We start from the raw sequence: 17084 nt of genomic DNA on the forward strand, positions 1-17084 counted from the left end.
GGAAGTTAGGACAGTAGCACTACAGAATCGTATGGCACTGGATCTTCTCCTAGCTGCTCAGGGGGGCACATGCAAGGTGATTGGATCTGAGTGTTGTTCTTTCATCTCTGATGCTACACCTGAAGTTATGGATATGGCTCATGATACTGCTAGGGGAATAAAAGAATTGCATGAAACTCATGGGTTTACATTTGGGGATTTAAGTGGAACCTTTGGATCCTGGGGAGCGGGGTTGGTTACATTTGTTGTTACTGTTTCAGTGTTTATCTTGGTTGTGCTAATCCTAGTGATCTGTTTGATCACGGTAGTTAAATTAGCCATACGAAGGGTTGCCAGGACCGCCCTCCAGGCCCCACAGAGGCTAGTGGGGTATTCAACTGTAGATGACACAATGTTGATGTATAACGCTGAGCTCCCAGACCCATGGGTCTCCATCGCGGTTTCTGCAACATGGGTACTGTTAGTGTATTCTATAACCCCGAAGGCAGGAGAGACTGAAAAGAGTCAAGGGAAGCTTATAAAAGTTAACAGCATTTAATTACACAAAAGATGCGGTGGTGTACAGTACAAAATGAAATGTGCGAGTGGAGGCGCTCTCCTCATCCGCCCGGTCAGTCCAGGTCACCCGGTAGCAAGAGGTCAATCCTTGGCTTGCTCTTCCTGTTGTCATCGGAGGTCTTCTCCTATTGGCCAGCGTCGTCGGGGGCGGGTCCAATGCAATTCCTGCCTTTTTCTGTTGTTAAATTATATCATTCTGGTGTCTGTGGTTATTTAAACATTTCCTAATAAACGTTATTCAGCGGTAATAAACGAGTGCTAAACCCAGTGTGCTCAGTGTACAACATCACATGTCATTTCACCGTTGATTCACGGTTTGAAAATGCAGCATTTCGCCACATGCTAATGCTAACCGGAAATTAATAATTTTCAGAATAAAATTATTAAGTTAATAGTTAGTGAACTTCCGGTTTTTCAGAATAAAACTGATTTAAATTAAATAGTGTATTTAATTCAAATTACGCCATACCAACATTGATTTTAATTTCTAACAATCCCTCCTTACATACCCTTTAAGGTATGTAAATAATATTGAAATCAATTAGTTCTTCATCCGAACATTGCATGGTACATAACTCATCAAAGTAAAAAAATACAAATAATACATATTCATCATAAATATGAAGTTTTTCATTTGTGCATAACTTCTAGCTTAAACCTTTAATGTCACTTTGTAAAATAGCAGCAATTAGCTTGGTATGGAAAACGTCTAACTCCCTCCTTTCACATCATAAATAATCTTCTTACTGTATCTGGTGTAAAGGCACTTGTTCTTTTACAAAGTATAAGAAGGATTAAACTATCTGAAAATAGCTAAATATTACTCTTTATTTACTTTTACTGTGTCTCTGGTGTAATTTATGAATCTCTGCTGGTTCTAGTAGATATAGTTCTCCCCATCCACATTCTTGTTGGTTGTGGGACAGAGGAATAATAATTCAAAACCTGCTGATATTTGAATCTTACTACTGGGCATATGTTACAAACAAAAAACATCTTCATGGTGAACTAAATAAAATCCTTGTAATATTTCTCAAATCTAAATATAACAATGAACTATTCCTGTTTGTGGTAAAGACACACTAACGTTATGTAATACAATTTCATTATGGATTCAAAAACAACTAAAGTCATGATGCTGTCAGAGTGAATGATTTCCTGAGTGTATCTGTCCTGTAAGGTACGTCATTCTCTGCTTGGATCGTGTGCAGAAATCCCACCGATTGCACCTGGCAATACGGCTTCTACCTGTCTATTATCAAGCTGAAAAATGAATACAGAATTCCAACATACTGTCATCAAATGTCTTTCCATTATGAATTTAAATTAAATGTATATCCCCATAATGAACTAAACAATAAAGTCTATGGCTTTTACTTCTAATTCTTTACCAGGCTAGTTACAATATGTTGTCTAAATTAAATTCGGTCTCATTACATTACATTACTATGTTTTAGCTTAAGTTAACTGTAATATGTTCTTTCTACATTTCAAACCTCAGTTACTCTAATGTCTGTTAAAATATTACAAAATTGTTTAATTATCACAGGTCAATTTCTTCGGTATTCTATTCTGGAATTACAGCTCTCACAGTAGCCCCTTGGCCACTGCTTCTGTGTTACCTGTTATAATTCAATCAATATTTAGAAACATCTCAACATTCATCAAACAGTATCTTATCCCCAGATATGGAGCAGGTTAATTACATTCAATGCTCAGTTTGAACATCTGGGTTGGGGCGGAAGGTTTCTGTCAATCCTTAAAAGAAAAATTGAAATTGTGAATATTACAGCCATGTTGACATTTATACACACTCCCCCCTTTTTACACATGAAATCATGTGTAACAAAACCCTGTAATGGGAGGGGAACAAAAACTGTCAGGTAATTGGTTAGGGACATAACGAACATTATTTACAATTTGACATCCATTATCATTATTTCCACAGTAAACACTTCAGTGAAAAGAAGTGTTCCTCTCCGTCCTTCAGGCCTAAAAGAAACAGAATCTTCAGATTTTAGTTTTACATTTGCAAACCGCCAACTCATGTGGGAGTAAAATATCATCAAGTAGATTAGAAACGGGTCACATGTGCGGTTTCCCCTTTTTGTGGAATTTTTTGGAAACCTCTCGTTTTCCCTTGGAGCTCCAAAATAATATGTTAGTCCAAAAACATGCTTGGTTAGTTATTGTTTTAGAATCATGCAGTTACACTGATCACATGCCGGCATTCATTCACACTCACACTGTCTGGTTGTCTGGTTTGGTCAGGTACACCCCAGAGTCAGTCATGGACAGTGCTTTTGTCACACTGTCAGTCAGGGTCAAAGGTCATTTGGTCTCGGTCTTTTGGCCATGTCGTGCTCTGCAGAGTCTTTTCGGAGGTAATTCAGCATAGGCGGGTACCCTTTATCTACAAAAATATATCATATGCGGAGCGCCATTCCTTATTCATTCACGATTTCAACTATGATTTTCAAGATGGTTCTAACTTTTCATTGGGACTTCTGCCTCCCACTTTTCCTGAAACTTGGTACAAAACTCACTTTCTTCGAGTACTACTACTACTGCAATTCATTTACACCTAATTAGTATTAAAATGTCTAATGATCTATTTCAGAAACTTGTGTACATAACTATTATCTTGAGTCAAAACATTACTAGGATCTGTGTAGCTCTGCATTTCATAGCTCATTATACTCATTTATCTTTAATTCTGGTCTACTTAAAAAACAATGTTAAACTCTTTAGCAGTGTGTGGAACCTTGGGTGTCCGAACATGCAACAATTACTCCCTCCTTTATCAAGGATTTAAAACAGAAGTCATCTTATATTTCCATCTTAAAGCCCTCCTATGGTAATAACTATGCTACAATGGTGAAATCAATACTTTAGATTGGAATTGTATATGTAGCTTGGCACCAGCTCTCCCTTTAACATTATCCATACAAATAAAGATTTGTCCTATAGAGTGGTTCCTAAAACTATCCTTTTAATGGTGATCAATATTGTAACAAATGAGATCACTACTTTATTCACACGTGAATAAAAATCTCTTAAAGAATGATTTGTTAACATGATGAAAATATTGAAGAATATGGTTATACTCTGTCATGTCTCCCCCTTTATCCCTCAGTGTGTTTTAGGATGATTCTCATTTTACTTTAATAGTTTCCTCTTTACTGCTATTTTTAATTTACCAATTGATTAATTCATGGTTAATAAATCTTTCTGTCTTTACGTATTTATGAAGTTAATTCAAGTTATTTAAATGTGCGTTTTGTGAATAAGTGTGTTTATGTGTAAACTCACTCATTCCCGTTCTCATTTTCTCCTCCCCTGGTTTTCTCAAGCCGTGACCCCGGCCTCCTCACTTCTAATCGACCATGCCAACTCCTCTGATTCTGTCTTCTCTTCAGTCCATCAGCTGTTGAATCCATCCGCTGTAACTTTTTTAGGCAGCCATTGGCCCAGTCACATCTGCAGCCCCATCATGCCACTGTTGTTGCACTGCTTTGCATTTCATCTCCTCCTTTAGTCTCTCTGCTGTTTTTATGGAGGGCGGATTCTGCTCTCATGTCCCACACTTTGCTCTTGTGCCAAATCTCGTGGCTCAGCTTGGAACTTCATGCCCTGTCTGAGGGGCTGATGAGAGTATCTCTCTGTATGTCAGCATGCTGTTTGGTTCTGGATGCCACAGGTGGAGATAGTTCTGGCTGCAGTCTTGTTGTTGTTGTTGTTGTTGTTGTTGTTGTTGTTTCAGCTCTGGTTCTCTGTCTGTTCGATGGAGAAGGAGGAGTCTCCTGTTGGGTTAGGTATTTTGTCTGCTTGGAGGGTCGGGATCGTAGCCTTTCTAACTCAGAGGGGGAGTCCAGGTCTCGGGACGCATTACCTATAAGAAGTCTAGCACACTGATGTTAAATAAGTCCAACCCTTTCAACTCTGTCTCTTTCTAATCATACTATCTGTCTTAGTTGTTAAATGCCATCTAAACAACATAATTAATGTCTACTAATGATATTACAAAAACTCACTCTAAAAATTGTTTCATCCATTGCTACATATCTACCCAACACAACTCCGAAATACTTACATGTTTCCAGCATCACATATTCCACACACTACGAAAGAACATTTCCATATTTTCTCCAATATTTTAAATCCCACTGTTATTTAGAACAATAGTAAACCTGCAGAGCACACCAATTGGATCACAGTAATGACATTTGAATCAAGTGTAGGCCTATGTCTACTTTCCACCATACTTATTACTTTTGCTGAACATTTATTTATATTGTCTAAATTCCTTGTCTATGATGTGAAAACAGTTCGAGTGTAAAAGGTGTTTTTCTCAATGTATTTACACTCTACAGATTCTTGAGTTTACTCATCTCCTGGTGCTGTCGTTGTAAAAAATGTTCAATTCCTTATTGTTTTTTGTACCAGTTTTCCAAAATCAGTTCTAACTGCCGTGCCGTTTCTTGAAAGGTGGCGGTACGGCTACACAATGTGTAAGAAGGTGCCAACATGTTCCTTTTTTAACTTTGATCCGGAGCGCATCTGCAGTGCGTTCTACAACTTCCCATGGTCCACTCCATACAGGTTGCAACAAGTTCATCTTGTGGATTTTTACATTTACCCAATCACTTGATCCAACAGAAATATTCGTCATGGCCCTGGCATATGCTTCCGCCTCAATATTTCTAATATCTAACACTGGTTCTCCTCTGTATTGTGAGGTGCTACCTTGTGATGGATATTGCTGAGTGGGGCAATCTCTGGCCAATGTCTACAATCTCCACATATGAAGCAGCCATCATCCCTTCTTCCTCTTGATCGTTGCTTTCCTCTCCATTGTCCTTTTGTTGATGCTGTATGGGAGTGTATACCTGTGCTTGCGGCTGTACTTGGTTAGGAAGATACACAGGTATTTGCTGTTGAATATACTGTGGTGCTTGTGGCTGTACTTGCGTAGGAAGATACACAGGTGTTTGCTGTTGAAGATACTGTGGTGCTTGAAGGCTGTACTTGCGTAGGAAGATACACAGGTGTCTGCTGAACCTGGTTTTGTGGACATACACTTCCTCCTCCGCTTTGTTGAACTGTTGGAGGTGTCCGCCCTGCCTTCTCTGCTATTATGGCCATCTGATTTGGCGATTTCTTGTTTTTATTAGCTTCGGCATCTTTCTCAGCTACTTGTATCTTCAAAAGTCTTAGTTTTAGTGTTTTAATTTCTTCATAATTTTCCCCCTTTGTTGCCTGGTATTTCATATCGTGGTGAATGAGATGTAGTCTCCATTCTTCAATGGGTTTAGCGTCTAATCCCACCACGTCTCCCAGGCCTGCCTGCACTGATCGGGGAAGGGCTTTAATGACCGAGTTCTTCCACACCATTTCAATAGCTGGAGAAAGATCATGTCTTTCACCCGTACAAGCCTCCCACACTTCTTCACATTTCTTCAAGAATGCATGCATGTCTTCCCCCGGCTTCTTCTTCAAGCTGCTGAGAGCATGTAAACTGCGTGTTGTCGGGTAGATGTGACGAATAGCAGCCCAATAATTCGACCTGATATTGTTGAATGAAGTTTAATCTGGGTCGTGTGTGCAATTGGCCTCGGAATCTACTGCTCTTGCCTCTAGTCTTCCTTCTATCCGTCCAAGCAGGGCCCTCATGTCTCCCAAGCACAGGTGGTCTTGGACAGTGTACTTCTCCAGATCAGTAACCCACTTCTGACCTCCTTTCGTGAGTGGAGGTAGCTTTGACACTAATGCTTCCATGTCCCTGTGAGTCCATGATTGGTATTGAAATCCTCCTCTTCCAGCCGCTATCAATGGCATGGAGGTATGTGCACCGGTCTTGGTTCTTCTAGTTTTGGGGCATATCCCAGGGTAATGTTGCTCGTTTTCGTCACTACTATTATTCTCAGGAGGAGATGCAAAACTGCGTTGTTGCTGTGACTGTTCATGGTATGGGGAGTGTCTACTGGTTTCAGACTGTGTACCGCTGTCGTCATCTTCATCTCCCCGCCCATTGGAATAGTCAGGAGAGTAGTTTGTTCGGCGTTTTCTTTGAGTTCTTCGTTCTTCTTGTTCTCTCCTTTGTCTATCTGCCATCATGTCCTGGAATCTTACATCGTCTTATCGCCTCTCCGCCAGAAGTAGTTGGTATTTATCTTCCTCCCTTTGTCTTTCTAAAATAATGTCATTATGGGCTTCATCTGCCTTCCGTCTTTCTTCAATAATGTGATTATGGGCTTCATCTGCCTTTCGTCTCTCTTCCATTCCTCTGATGAGTTCTGCTTCAATTCTTCTGTTGAGCTCCTCTTCCATTCTTCTGTCGAGTTCTTCCATTCTTCTGTCGAGTTCCTCCATTCTTCTGCCGAGTTCTGCTTCCATTCTTCTGCTGAGTTCTGCTTCCATTCTTCTGCTGAGTTCTTCCGCTGGTTGACACTGGATAGGATTCTTACCTCATACGCCAATTCTTTCTCATTTGGGGCTTGAATCAAAGCTTGGTGAGAAGGGTTGTTCTCTGATATGTCTGGAGGAGACACTTCGGTCAGGCTTGGATACTGCTTTGGAGTTTGGATAAGTGGAGCCTCTTTTGTCATTTCTGCTGTGTCTTCATTTACTGGCAGATCTTCTGCGATGGATGTCAGATGGATTAACAGACATGTAACCCTAACTTTTCTTTTTTCAGCTTTTTTCATAGCGTTTTTAGCAGGTCCATACCAAGGGGGTTGTCCGGCTTTGATCCATGCTTGTTGCTGTCGCAGGTATTCTCCATTCTCATAGTCAATTACAGCTTTTCTATGGGCTTTCGTTGGTGCCGGTTGATCATCTGCTGGAATCAATCTTCTCGTTTGCCACTGTTCCAACAGTTTCTCTATTTGGTTCCATGTCTTCTGTCTACGACTTGGAAACGTTAAAGCATCTGATCTGATGTTTAATCTCTCCTTAATATCTGCAGTTGTGCCTGGCACAGCGAGTGCTCTTAACTCTGGCGACATGTTTCTTAAGTACACGGATAATATTATTAAGTTATCAAAAATGAATTACTAATCCTCTGAATAGTACCCTTGTATTCTTTATAAAGATATCCTATGTCATCTGAATTTAATTTTTAAAATCTGGTAATTATTTTTATTTATTTTTTACAGAATTTGGAAAAATAAATTCAAATGTTGTAAAACTGAGATTGGAAAATCAAAATTAGACAAATTAAATTAAAATTATGCAAATTCTATAAATAAATCTAAATAAATAAATTAAAATGAACAGTGTATGGTTTTTACTTTGTAATATGAAAATAGGAATATGGTGCAAATCCAAATAAACCGTGCACAGTGTATACTAAAGTTTATGAAATTATGCAAATGTCATAAAATGTGTTAACTACAATACTTCAATTCAAAGAAACCACATGTAATCTTTATCTGTGTGGTGAAGAATGTATTAACTGTAATAGTTATTATGTCCGCTAGGGGAGCTATTTTATTTGTAACTCCTCTCAAATGTATCAACTAGTACTTCCGGTTCATAAACCTACTTCCTGTTTATTTCCTCAAAATATAAAGTTCAAATTACTTTCTTTGAAAAGCATGAAAAACAAAACAACTCAATCTACTCTCAACGTTCATCTACACCATCCCTGTGTATTTAATCAGTAGTTACCAGTTGTATCTTTACTCTTAGTATTTCACCATCTAGTAATGCTAACTGGCTAGCTTAGCAGTTTAGCAGTATAGCATTAACCTCATGTGACTGGGGGAAGGGGAACAATGGGAACACTCAACATCCGCAGATAAAAAACCACACTGCTTGACAATACAAAACAACACAATCTTCATTTATCTTAGCTCTAAATTCTATAGATGCTGACCTTAAAAGCTGATCTCATACCAATCTTGTACACACCGTTTCGGCTTAGAACATCACACAAAAATATACTTTTTGGCTTAAAAACTCCACACAATATACGTTATTAAACCAGACTACGCAGGTTTAACACATCAAACATATAGACTAACATGAATGGACCCAGTCCAGTGTAAAACAGATCAGGTCTGGTACCTACCCAGAGGTATTTAACACAATGTGGACCCAGTCCTATCCCAGATAAAATCTAGTGCCTCCCCAGAAGGTCTTAATACTATGTAATATTCACATTAATCGGGCGGCGCCGAAGATACAACAGAGACGAATAGAAACACTATATACAATCTCCACACCACTCGCAATCACCACGGAATTAAACAGGTAACTGTCTCACCTTTCGTTTAGGCCCAGCCAAAAACTCATTTTCTGCAGCCTAGTGTGATGCTAGTTAGCTTGCAGCCTTCCCCTCTTTTCCAGCTCTATCCCACTTCAGAGTCCACCCAGGGACGCCAAATGTTAGTGTATTCTAGAACCCCGAAGGCAGGAGAGACTGAAAAGAGTCAAGGGAAGCTTATAAAAGTTAACAGCATTTAATTACACAAAAGATGCGGTGGAGTACAAATGAAATGTGCGAGTGGAGGCGCTCTCCTCATCCGACCGGTCAGTCCAGGTCAGCAGGTAGAAGAGGTCAATTCTTGGCTTGCTCTTCCTGTTGTCATCTGAGGTCTTCTCCTATTGGCCGGCGTCGTCGGGGGCGGGTCCAATGCAATTCCTGCCTTTTTCTGTTGTTAAATTATATCATTCTGGTGTCTGTGGTTATTTAAACATTCCCTAATAAACGTTATTCAGCGGTAATAAATTAGTGCTAAACCCAGTGTGCTCGGTGTACAACATCACATGTCATTTCACCTTTGATTCACGGTTTGAAAATGCAGCATTTCGCCACATGCTAATGCTAACCGTAAGTGAATAATTTTCAGAATAAAAGTATTAAGTTAATAGTTAGTGAACTTCCGGTTTTTCAGAATAAAACTGATTTAAATTAAAGTGTATTTAATTCAAATTACGCCATATCAACATTGATTTTAATTTCTAACACTTCCCTCCGTACTACTTTGATCATTTGCTCCGCTAATAATCAATCAGATCGATCCAGAGAAGAGGAAACTTTAAAGGCCTTTTTCTCAAAATGATGACTCGGTGACAGTCATTATATAATGTGACATATTTCGCTTAATATTTGGAGTACAAAAACAATCCTGATATCATTAGAAAGCTAGGAATCTCCTCTTTCTAACAGTGTATACAACTCAAAATGTGTCTTCGGATCAATGCGACTGATTTCGATGGAGCAGGTCACTTTGCATTAGGTAAAATAAAGCAGGCAGACATAACAGGAAGAATATGTTTTAATCCAATCAAATAGGACATTGTCACCCCATTCAAATGTATCCATGTAGGCTACATTACAACCAATAACAAAGCTTAGATGTGTGTATTTGTTATGTTGTTTACGTTATGTGTTACGTTGTTCAGTGTGTGTCAGCCGTTAACCTAGATAGATAAACTTGCAAACATGTCAGAAGAACCGGCGCATAAGAAAACAAAATACAGTCAAACTAAGCTGAAATTCAACAACTTGAATGTCACATCCCTGACATCCACACTCCGGAGCCTGGTCCTTCAACCATAGAACCAGCGCAGCCAGATGAACCCCAGCAGCAGCTCTGCGGCCGCAGAGGCTGTCAAAACCGCCGCCGCCGGCATCGTTGAACCGAAACAGGCTGGTTCCGACTGCATGGAGGTTTGTTGTCGGGACATTGTGACGGGCAAATAAAAGCTTATTTGGGCAAAGAGAAGGTACTTCAATGCAGAATGGTACAAAAACAGAGAGTGGTTAATTATTTGCAAAACCACTAAACGAGCCTTCTGTGAAATATGCAGATGTGATGCTGTCAAACGGCTTGTAACTTTCTCCAAATGTGGAGATGACAGCTTTGTAAATATCGAGTTAATAACTGGAACTTTTCACAGAGCTTACTTCAGTCAAACACCAGTCAACATTCAGCTTGTCAAACAAGAGCGTAGCAGGGAAAAAGAAGAGATGGAATGAGCAACTGCGCTGTCATATGTGTGGGCTGGTCTGTATAGTTTAATTTACAGGAAAGGAGTGAGCAGAGGGTCGAGTTGTCCATTCTTGTTCTGTTTTCTCTGACTATCTTCCTCCTGAAGACCCTCTCAGACTTTCATTTGCTCGCACTACTAAAGAGACACGTTACCATGGAAACCAAACAATGGTGTAGCTGTATTGAAGTGGAAACAGTAACATTTGGTGCGTTATGTTAGAATGAAACAAACAGTGGCGTTTTCTCCTGGAGGCCAAGGGAAGCCAGGCTTCCCCTGATTTTTCGGATTGTAGTTTTTTAGTCATTTTAATAAATGGAGATCAGAGATCAGATAAAATAATACAGTACTATTAGTTATTATAAATCAGCTGTTTATTATGCGGTTCAACGGATAATTCTCCCCTAAAGAGAATAGGGAGGACACTCCTCAGATGTCTTAACACATGGGACATCATATAACAGTACACACACACAAATCAGCTGTTTATTAGGCTGCAGTTTAAGGGATAATTCTCACCTAAAAGAAATAAACAAGATTGTCTGAGGCGGTTTGTAAACCTAATGTTGGGGAATCAGCAGTTTCTTTAGTAAGTTGCTTTTTTCTGCAACTCTGTCGATGACCAAGTCATTGTCGAGGGACATGAGGATGTCTTTTTCTGTTGACATAAGCATGAATGCTTCCAGGTGTTCTTGTGACTGTGTGCTCCTTATTCGGCTTTTGATGTGCTTGAGTACAGAGAAACTTCTCTCACAAGCTACCTGTGTCACAGGCAGAGTGAGAAGAAACTTGTATCCTAAACCAAGGAGCTGATAGGCATCTGTGAAGAGGTTGTAGCGTTTCAGAAGTTGGTAGCAACATATTGAGCATTCTTTACAAGAGTTGCACTGTTTGTTTAAAACCTCTGTCTCTTCTTCCTCACAACCAGAGCAAATTCGTACTCTGTACTCTTCAAGTGCAGACATTTTAAGCCGTGGCCACTGGGCTGCCAGACACTTCAACTCAGACTGCAAATTTGCAGCAGTTGCCCTGCTGTCAAACCTAAGCAAGCATTTGCTTAGATCTTGAAATGTAGAGTCAGGCAGAGCTTCTGCTGAACACACTTGGGGAAAGTTTCTTGGATCAAGGACAGCCAAGTCAGCATACAGAGTGCCGTGGGTCATGAAGCGTCGTTTGATACTGTCTGTGACAGTATCCAGGACCTGGTTATGGACCTCTACTTCATAAGCCCTGTTTGCATCTGTCAATCTCTCATCACTTGCCATTTCGCCAGCCATCATCTTCCTTTTCCTGTTCCTCTTCAGTGGAAGTGTTGTTTCCAACTCAAGCTCACAGTCCTCTTCTGCCTCCAGTTTTGCATTTGCCCACTCAACAAAAGTATCAGCAGCTGTCTTCACTGTCATGAAATCTCTTGTCATGTTCATCAGTGCATGTTGAGTGTCCTGAACCATCCTGTGAGCAGAGAGGATATCTAGTCCACATGTCTGCAAGTATTTTGAAAGAGGTGTTGTCACTTCAAAAATCCGAAGGAAAAGCTGGGCAGTCAACACTGTCTCGTACCTCAGGAGCGCCTCTAGGAATCCTCTTGCTCTGACACGCACTGCAGTTTTCAAATTGGCCTGACTTTGAAATTCACTTAGTGTCATGAAGACATCAATGTACAGAGACTGGTCTGGCTTTCCAAATGAGCCAAAGATCTTCTTCAAGGCTACATCTTTAGCCCACCACCGTGTCTCTCCAATTGGGGAGAGGCGTCTGTGTCGAGTGTCCTGGCTTTTATGCTCCCACACATTCATTCTTTTGTATGACTCGCGAATGAACACAGCAATGTCATTCATGAGGGAGAAAAGGGACCCACTAGCTATGGACACTTCAGTTGTATCAGACAGAACGAGGTTTAGCACATGTGCATAGCACCAAACATGTACATGGTTTGGGACTTTGGATGACAGGAGTGCGGAGAAGCCTCGATATTGACCCTGCATGTTGGATGCACCATCTGTAGCATTACTGATGCAGTTGCTGATATCCAAATCAAAACGATCCATTACATCTGTCAGCATCTGGACAAAATATTGGCCAGTGGATGCTTCACATTTGACCACTGCAAGAAGCCTTTCCTGGACAGTGTCTGTGACGTATCTCAGAATCACAGAACACTGCTCATGGGACGTAATGTCCTGGGTTGTATCTATTTGTACAGAAAACATACCGCTTTCAGCAACCTCTTTTGCAATGGTCTCATGAATTAGCCTCTGCACTGTGGAAATGACGTTGTTTACAGTTGTTTTGGATAGGAATGTTACAGCAGAACCCCGACCTTTAGCCTGTGAGTGTGACTGGTGCATCTTCTTACTTTTTTCTGTGCACTCAGTGATATGTTCTTTCAGACACACATCATATTTTCCAAGAAGAATGATGAGCTCTAGAAAATTCCCATGGTCAATGTTGTCATCATCTAGAGTGTATGCTGCCTCATATTCCTTCCCTCTGTAGCCAAGTCCTCTCTTTCCTATGAACTTTACTACATCTACCACACGTTCCAACACCTGCCGTTTCTTCTTCACTTGATCTCTGTGGGCCACTACTTGTGATCCATGTAGTAGGCTGGCTATGTCTGATTTGGATGCCCTCAAAAAGTAGGCCTCCGCACACATTCTATGCATGATGGTCCTTTCGTGTTCCTCTACTCTCTGACTGATATGGTTCCAGTCCTGCATGCCACTTACAAAGGGATTGTTTTCAGATGGCTTGGCAAATGCTAAACATACTCCACAATACAATGTGTGGTTCTCTTCACAGTATGTGAGCCATTTTCTATCTGTGCCGTTCATGCGTTTAAACAGTCTTTGTACTGTCAAATATTTTGTTTTGGTCTGAGGGTGATAGGAAAAAAAACTATTGAGACTGTGATTGTCGGAATTTGGGCGTTGGAAATACCTCAGGCTTGAGCTGCCGTGTGAGTGGCTGTCATCCTCAGTCCTTGTTCCATCCTCAACCTATAGACAATTATAAATTAATGATAAAAATAATGTTAATTATTTTTATAATACTATAGGCTACTACTTGAATTAATACTTAAATGTTGACAAGTAATACACTTTTGTTTAATCTATACTTTTTTTTAATATAGTCTATTACACCTACTCTCAGTTGTATTTATTTTATTGCTTGCATGAGCAACACACCACACACTAACTGGAAACACTAGGTTGAATATACTTGTCTTCTCTATAGTACTTACCACCTCTTGCTCTTGCCCTGCACTTGCATGTGCCAGTTGAGCTGGTTCTTCCACCAGCTCAACTCTCTGTCCCTCATGAACGCAGGAGGCTGGCTGTATATATGACCTCGCGCCCTCATCATTCTCTTCATCATGCACTTGTTCTAAGCTGCTGCTGGTGATGATAGTGCTTGTAGTTGTAGCAGCGGCGCTGCTGCCAAAAAGGTCTGTCAATTTGCGACATTTATTAGCATTACCTGCGAGTGACTTCACCTTTTTTTCTCTTGCCTTCTCGGCCCCACCTTTTTCTTTTCTTTTTCTTTTATTTGTATCCATTTTTTGTCATTCTCCCTGTCTGCCGCGGCGTCTGTGTGGCCGGTCTTTTTTCTTCTTCGTGTGTGATTTTTTGACAGATAAGAAACACACAACTGCATTAGCGGCCGCTGTCGCCCTCTGTCGGCCGGAAGCGCAACTTAAATGACGTTAAACAAAAAAAATTAACGGCCGTCAACGGCCCTTGTCCACCGGCCGTTCTGTGGTTTTCCAGATTCTACAGATGGCCAGTCCGCCCCTGGTTTTGACTTTGTAAAAATAGGAATATGGTGCAAATCCAAATAAACCGTGGACAGTGTATACTCAAGTTGAGTTCATGAAATTATGCAAATGTCATAAAATGTGTTAACTACAATACTTCAATTCAAAGAAACCACATGTAATCTTTCTCTGTTTGGTGAAGAATGTATTAACTGTAATAGTTATTATGGCCGCTAGGGGAGCTGTTTTATTTGTAACTCCTCTCAAATGTATCAACTAGTAGCCTACTTCCGGTTCATAAACCTACTTCCTGTTTATTTCCTCAAAATATAAAGTTCAAATTACTTTCTTTGAAAAGCATGAAAAACAAAACAACTCAATCTACTCTCAACGTTCATCTACACCATCCCTGTGTATTTAATCAGTAGTTACCAGTTGTATCTTTACTCTTAGTATTTCACCATCTAGTAATGCTAACTGGCTAGCTTAGCAGTATAGCATTAACCGCATGTGACTGGGGGAAGGGGAACAATGGAAACACTCAACATCTGCATAGAAATAACCACACTGCTTGACAATACAAAACACAATCTTCATTTATCTTAGCTCTAAATTATATAGATGCTGACCTTAAAAACCGATCTCATACCAATCTTGTACACAATCGTTTCGGCTTAGAACATCACACAAAAATATACTTTTTGGCTTAAAAACTCCACACAATATACGTTATTAAACCAGACTACGCAGGTTTAACACATCAAACATATAGAATAACATGAATGGACCCAGTCCAGTGTAAAACAGATCAGGTCTGGTACCTACCCAGAGGTATTTAACACAATGTGAACCCTATCCCAGATAAAATCTAGTGCCTCACCAGAAGGTCTTAATAATACTATGTAATATTCACATTAATCGGGCGGCGCCGAAGATACAACAGAGACGAATAGAAACACTATATACAATCTCCACACCACTCGCAATCACCACGGAATTAAACAGGTAACTGTCTCACCTTTCGTTTAGGCCCAGCCAAAAACTCATTTTCTGCAGGCTAGTGTGATGCTAGTTAGCTTGCAGCATTCCCCTCTTTTCCAGCTCTATCCCGCTTCAGAGTCCACCCAGGGACGCCATGTTAGTGTATTCTATAACCCCGAAGGCAGGAGAGACTGAAAAGAGTCAAGGGAAGCTTATAAAAGTTAACAGCATTTAATTACACAAAAGATGCGGTGGTGTACAGTACAAAATGAAATGTGCGAGTGGAGGCGCTCTCCTCATCCGCCCGGTCAGTCCAGGTCACCCGGTAGAAAGAGGTCAATCCTTGGCTTGCTCTTCCTGTTGTCATCGGAGGTCTTCTCCTGTTGGCCGGCGTCGTCGGGGGCGGGTCCAATGCAATTCCTGCCTTTTTCTGTGTTAAATTATATCATTCTGGTGTCTGTGGTTATTTAAACATTCCCTAATAAACGTTATTCAGCGGTAATAAACGAGTGCTAAACCCAGTGTGCTCGGTGTACAACATCACATGTCATTTCACCGTTGATTCACGGTTTGAAAATGCAGCATTTCGCCACATGCTAATGCTAACCGGAAATGAATAATTTTCAGAATAAAAGTATTAAGTTAATAGTTAGTGAACTTCCGGTTTTTCAGAATAAAACTGATTTAAATTAAATAGTGTATTTAATTCAAATTACGCCATACCAACATTGATTTTAATTTCTAACAGTACCTCCATTCAGCGATTGATAAATTGATTACAGTTGATACTCTGAATAAAGAACAGATGTTTTGATATTGATTACAGTTGGCACTCTGAATAAAGAACAGATGTTTTGATTTTTCCTTTTCAGGTTGTTATACAATAAATGTCTGATTCTTCAATCAATCAATCAATCAATCAATGTTTATTTATATAGCCCAATATCACAAATGTTACATTTGTCTCAGTGGACTTCACAGTTTGTACAGAATATCAGTATGACAATACGACACCCTCTGTCCTTAGACCCTCACATCGTACAAGGAAAAACTTCCGAAGAAAACCCACAGTTTTAAAGGGGAAAATGGGAGAAACCTCAGGGAGAGCAACAGAGGAGGGATCCCTCTCCCAGGACGGACAGATGTGCAATAGATGCCGTGTGTAAATTGAAAAGATAATACATTTGCAACATAGGTAGTCCAAATGTTTGGAAATGCATGTGTGTATAATAGGAAGATGAATCCACGAGGATATCCATCCAGGACCTATGATCCAGGACCACAGCCACCTTCCTTTTCAGATTTTGAACAAATGTATTCGAATGAAATATATGTATTAATAAGTGCCTTACTCTTGAATAAAGCGTAATGAAGTAAACGTAAAGTAATGTTAAAGATTGAGGACACTGTAACTTTACAGATTACAGATTGATCGATTCATCACTGTGAATTTATACCTTAACTGGGAATTTTAGCTGGATCTCTCATGATTCTGATTTTATACCTCAATTGGATTTCTTATAATCCTAAATTCTAATTGTGTTTTAATAAGTAATTGCCTTGAAGTAAATCTTTGAGATGTAAGCTGATTTTGAATTTGTGTTTGATGAATGAGATTAACTGAGTGATAAATGATAAGATCTTATTTTTGAAACATATATTTTGCTATTATATTTTTGTATTTCATGTGTTTATTATTGTGCTTTTGACAAATGATGCCAAACACTGAAGAGAGATGATTTTTCTATTATGATTGACTGTGTTCAATCATGGTGATTGAAATGTTTTC

At 39.8% G+C, this 17084-nt stretch overlaps 1 protein-coding gene across 1 annotated transcript; it reads right to left on the bottom strand.

The window, feature by feature from the left end:
- Window positions 1–10913: 10913 nt before the first annotated feature.
- On the bottom strand, window positions 10914–15723 carry LOC117539032. The gene is made up of 2 exons (XM_034205034.1): window positions 15333–15723; window positions 10914–13556 (listed from the first exon to the last, which is right to left on the bottom strand). Exon 2 carries the CDS (start codon window positions 13389–13391, stop codon window positions 11118–11120), a length of 2274 nt encoding a protein of 757 aa, XP_034060925.1. The 5' UTR covers window positions 13392–13556; window positions 15333–15723; the 3' UTR covers window positions 10914–11117.
- Between the last annotated feature and the right edge of the window lie 1361 nt (window positions 15724–17084).

Source organism: Gymnodraco acuticeps, unplaced genomic scaffold (assembly GCF_902827175.1).
Source record: "Gymnodraco acuticeps unplaced genomic scaffold, fGymAcu1.1, whole genome shotgun sequence".
Classification (NCBI taxonomy): domain Eukaryota; kingdom Metazoa; phylum Chordata; class Actinopteri; order Perciformes; family Bathydraconidae; genus Gymnodraco; species Gymnodraco acuticeps.

Excerpts from the sequence above, each read along its gene's own strand:
- LOC117539032 (XM_034205034.1), bottom strand. The coding sequence starts at position 13,391 with ATGAACGGCACAGATAGAAAATGGCTCACATACTGTGAAGAGAACCAC.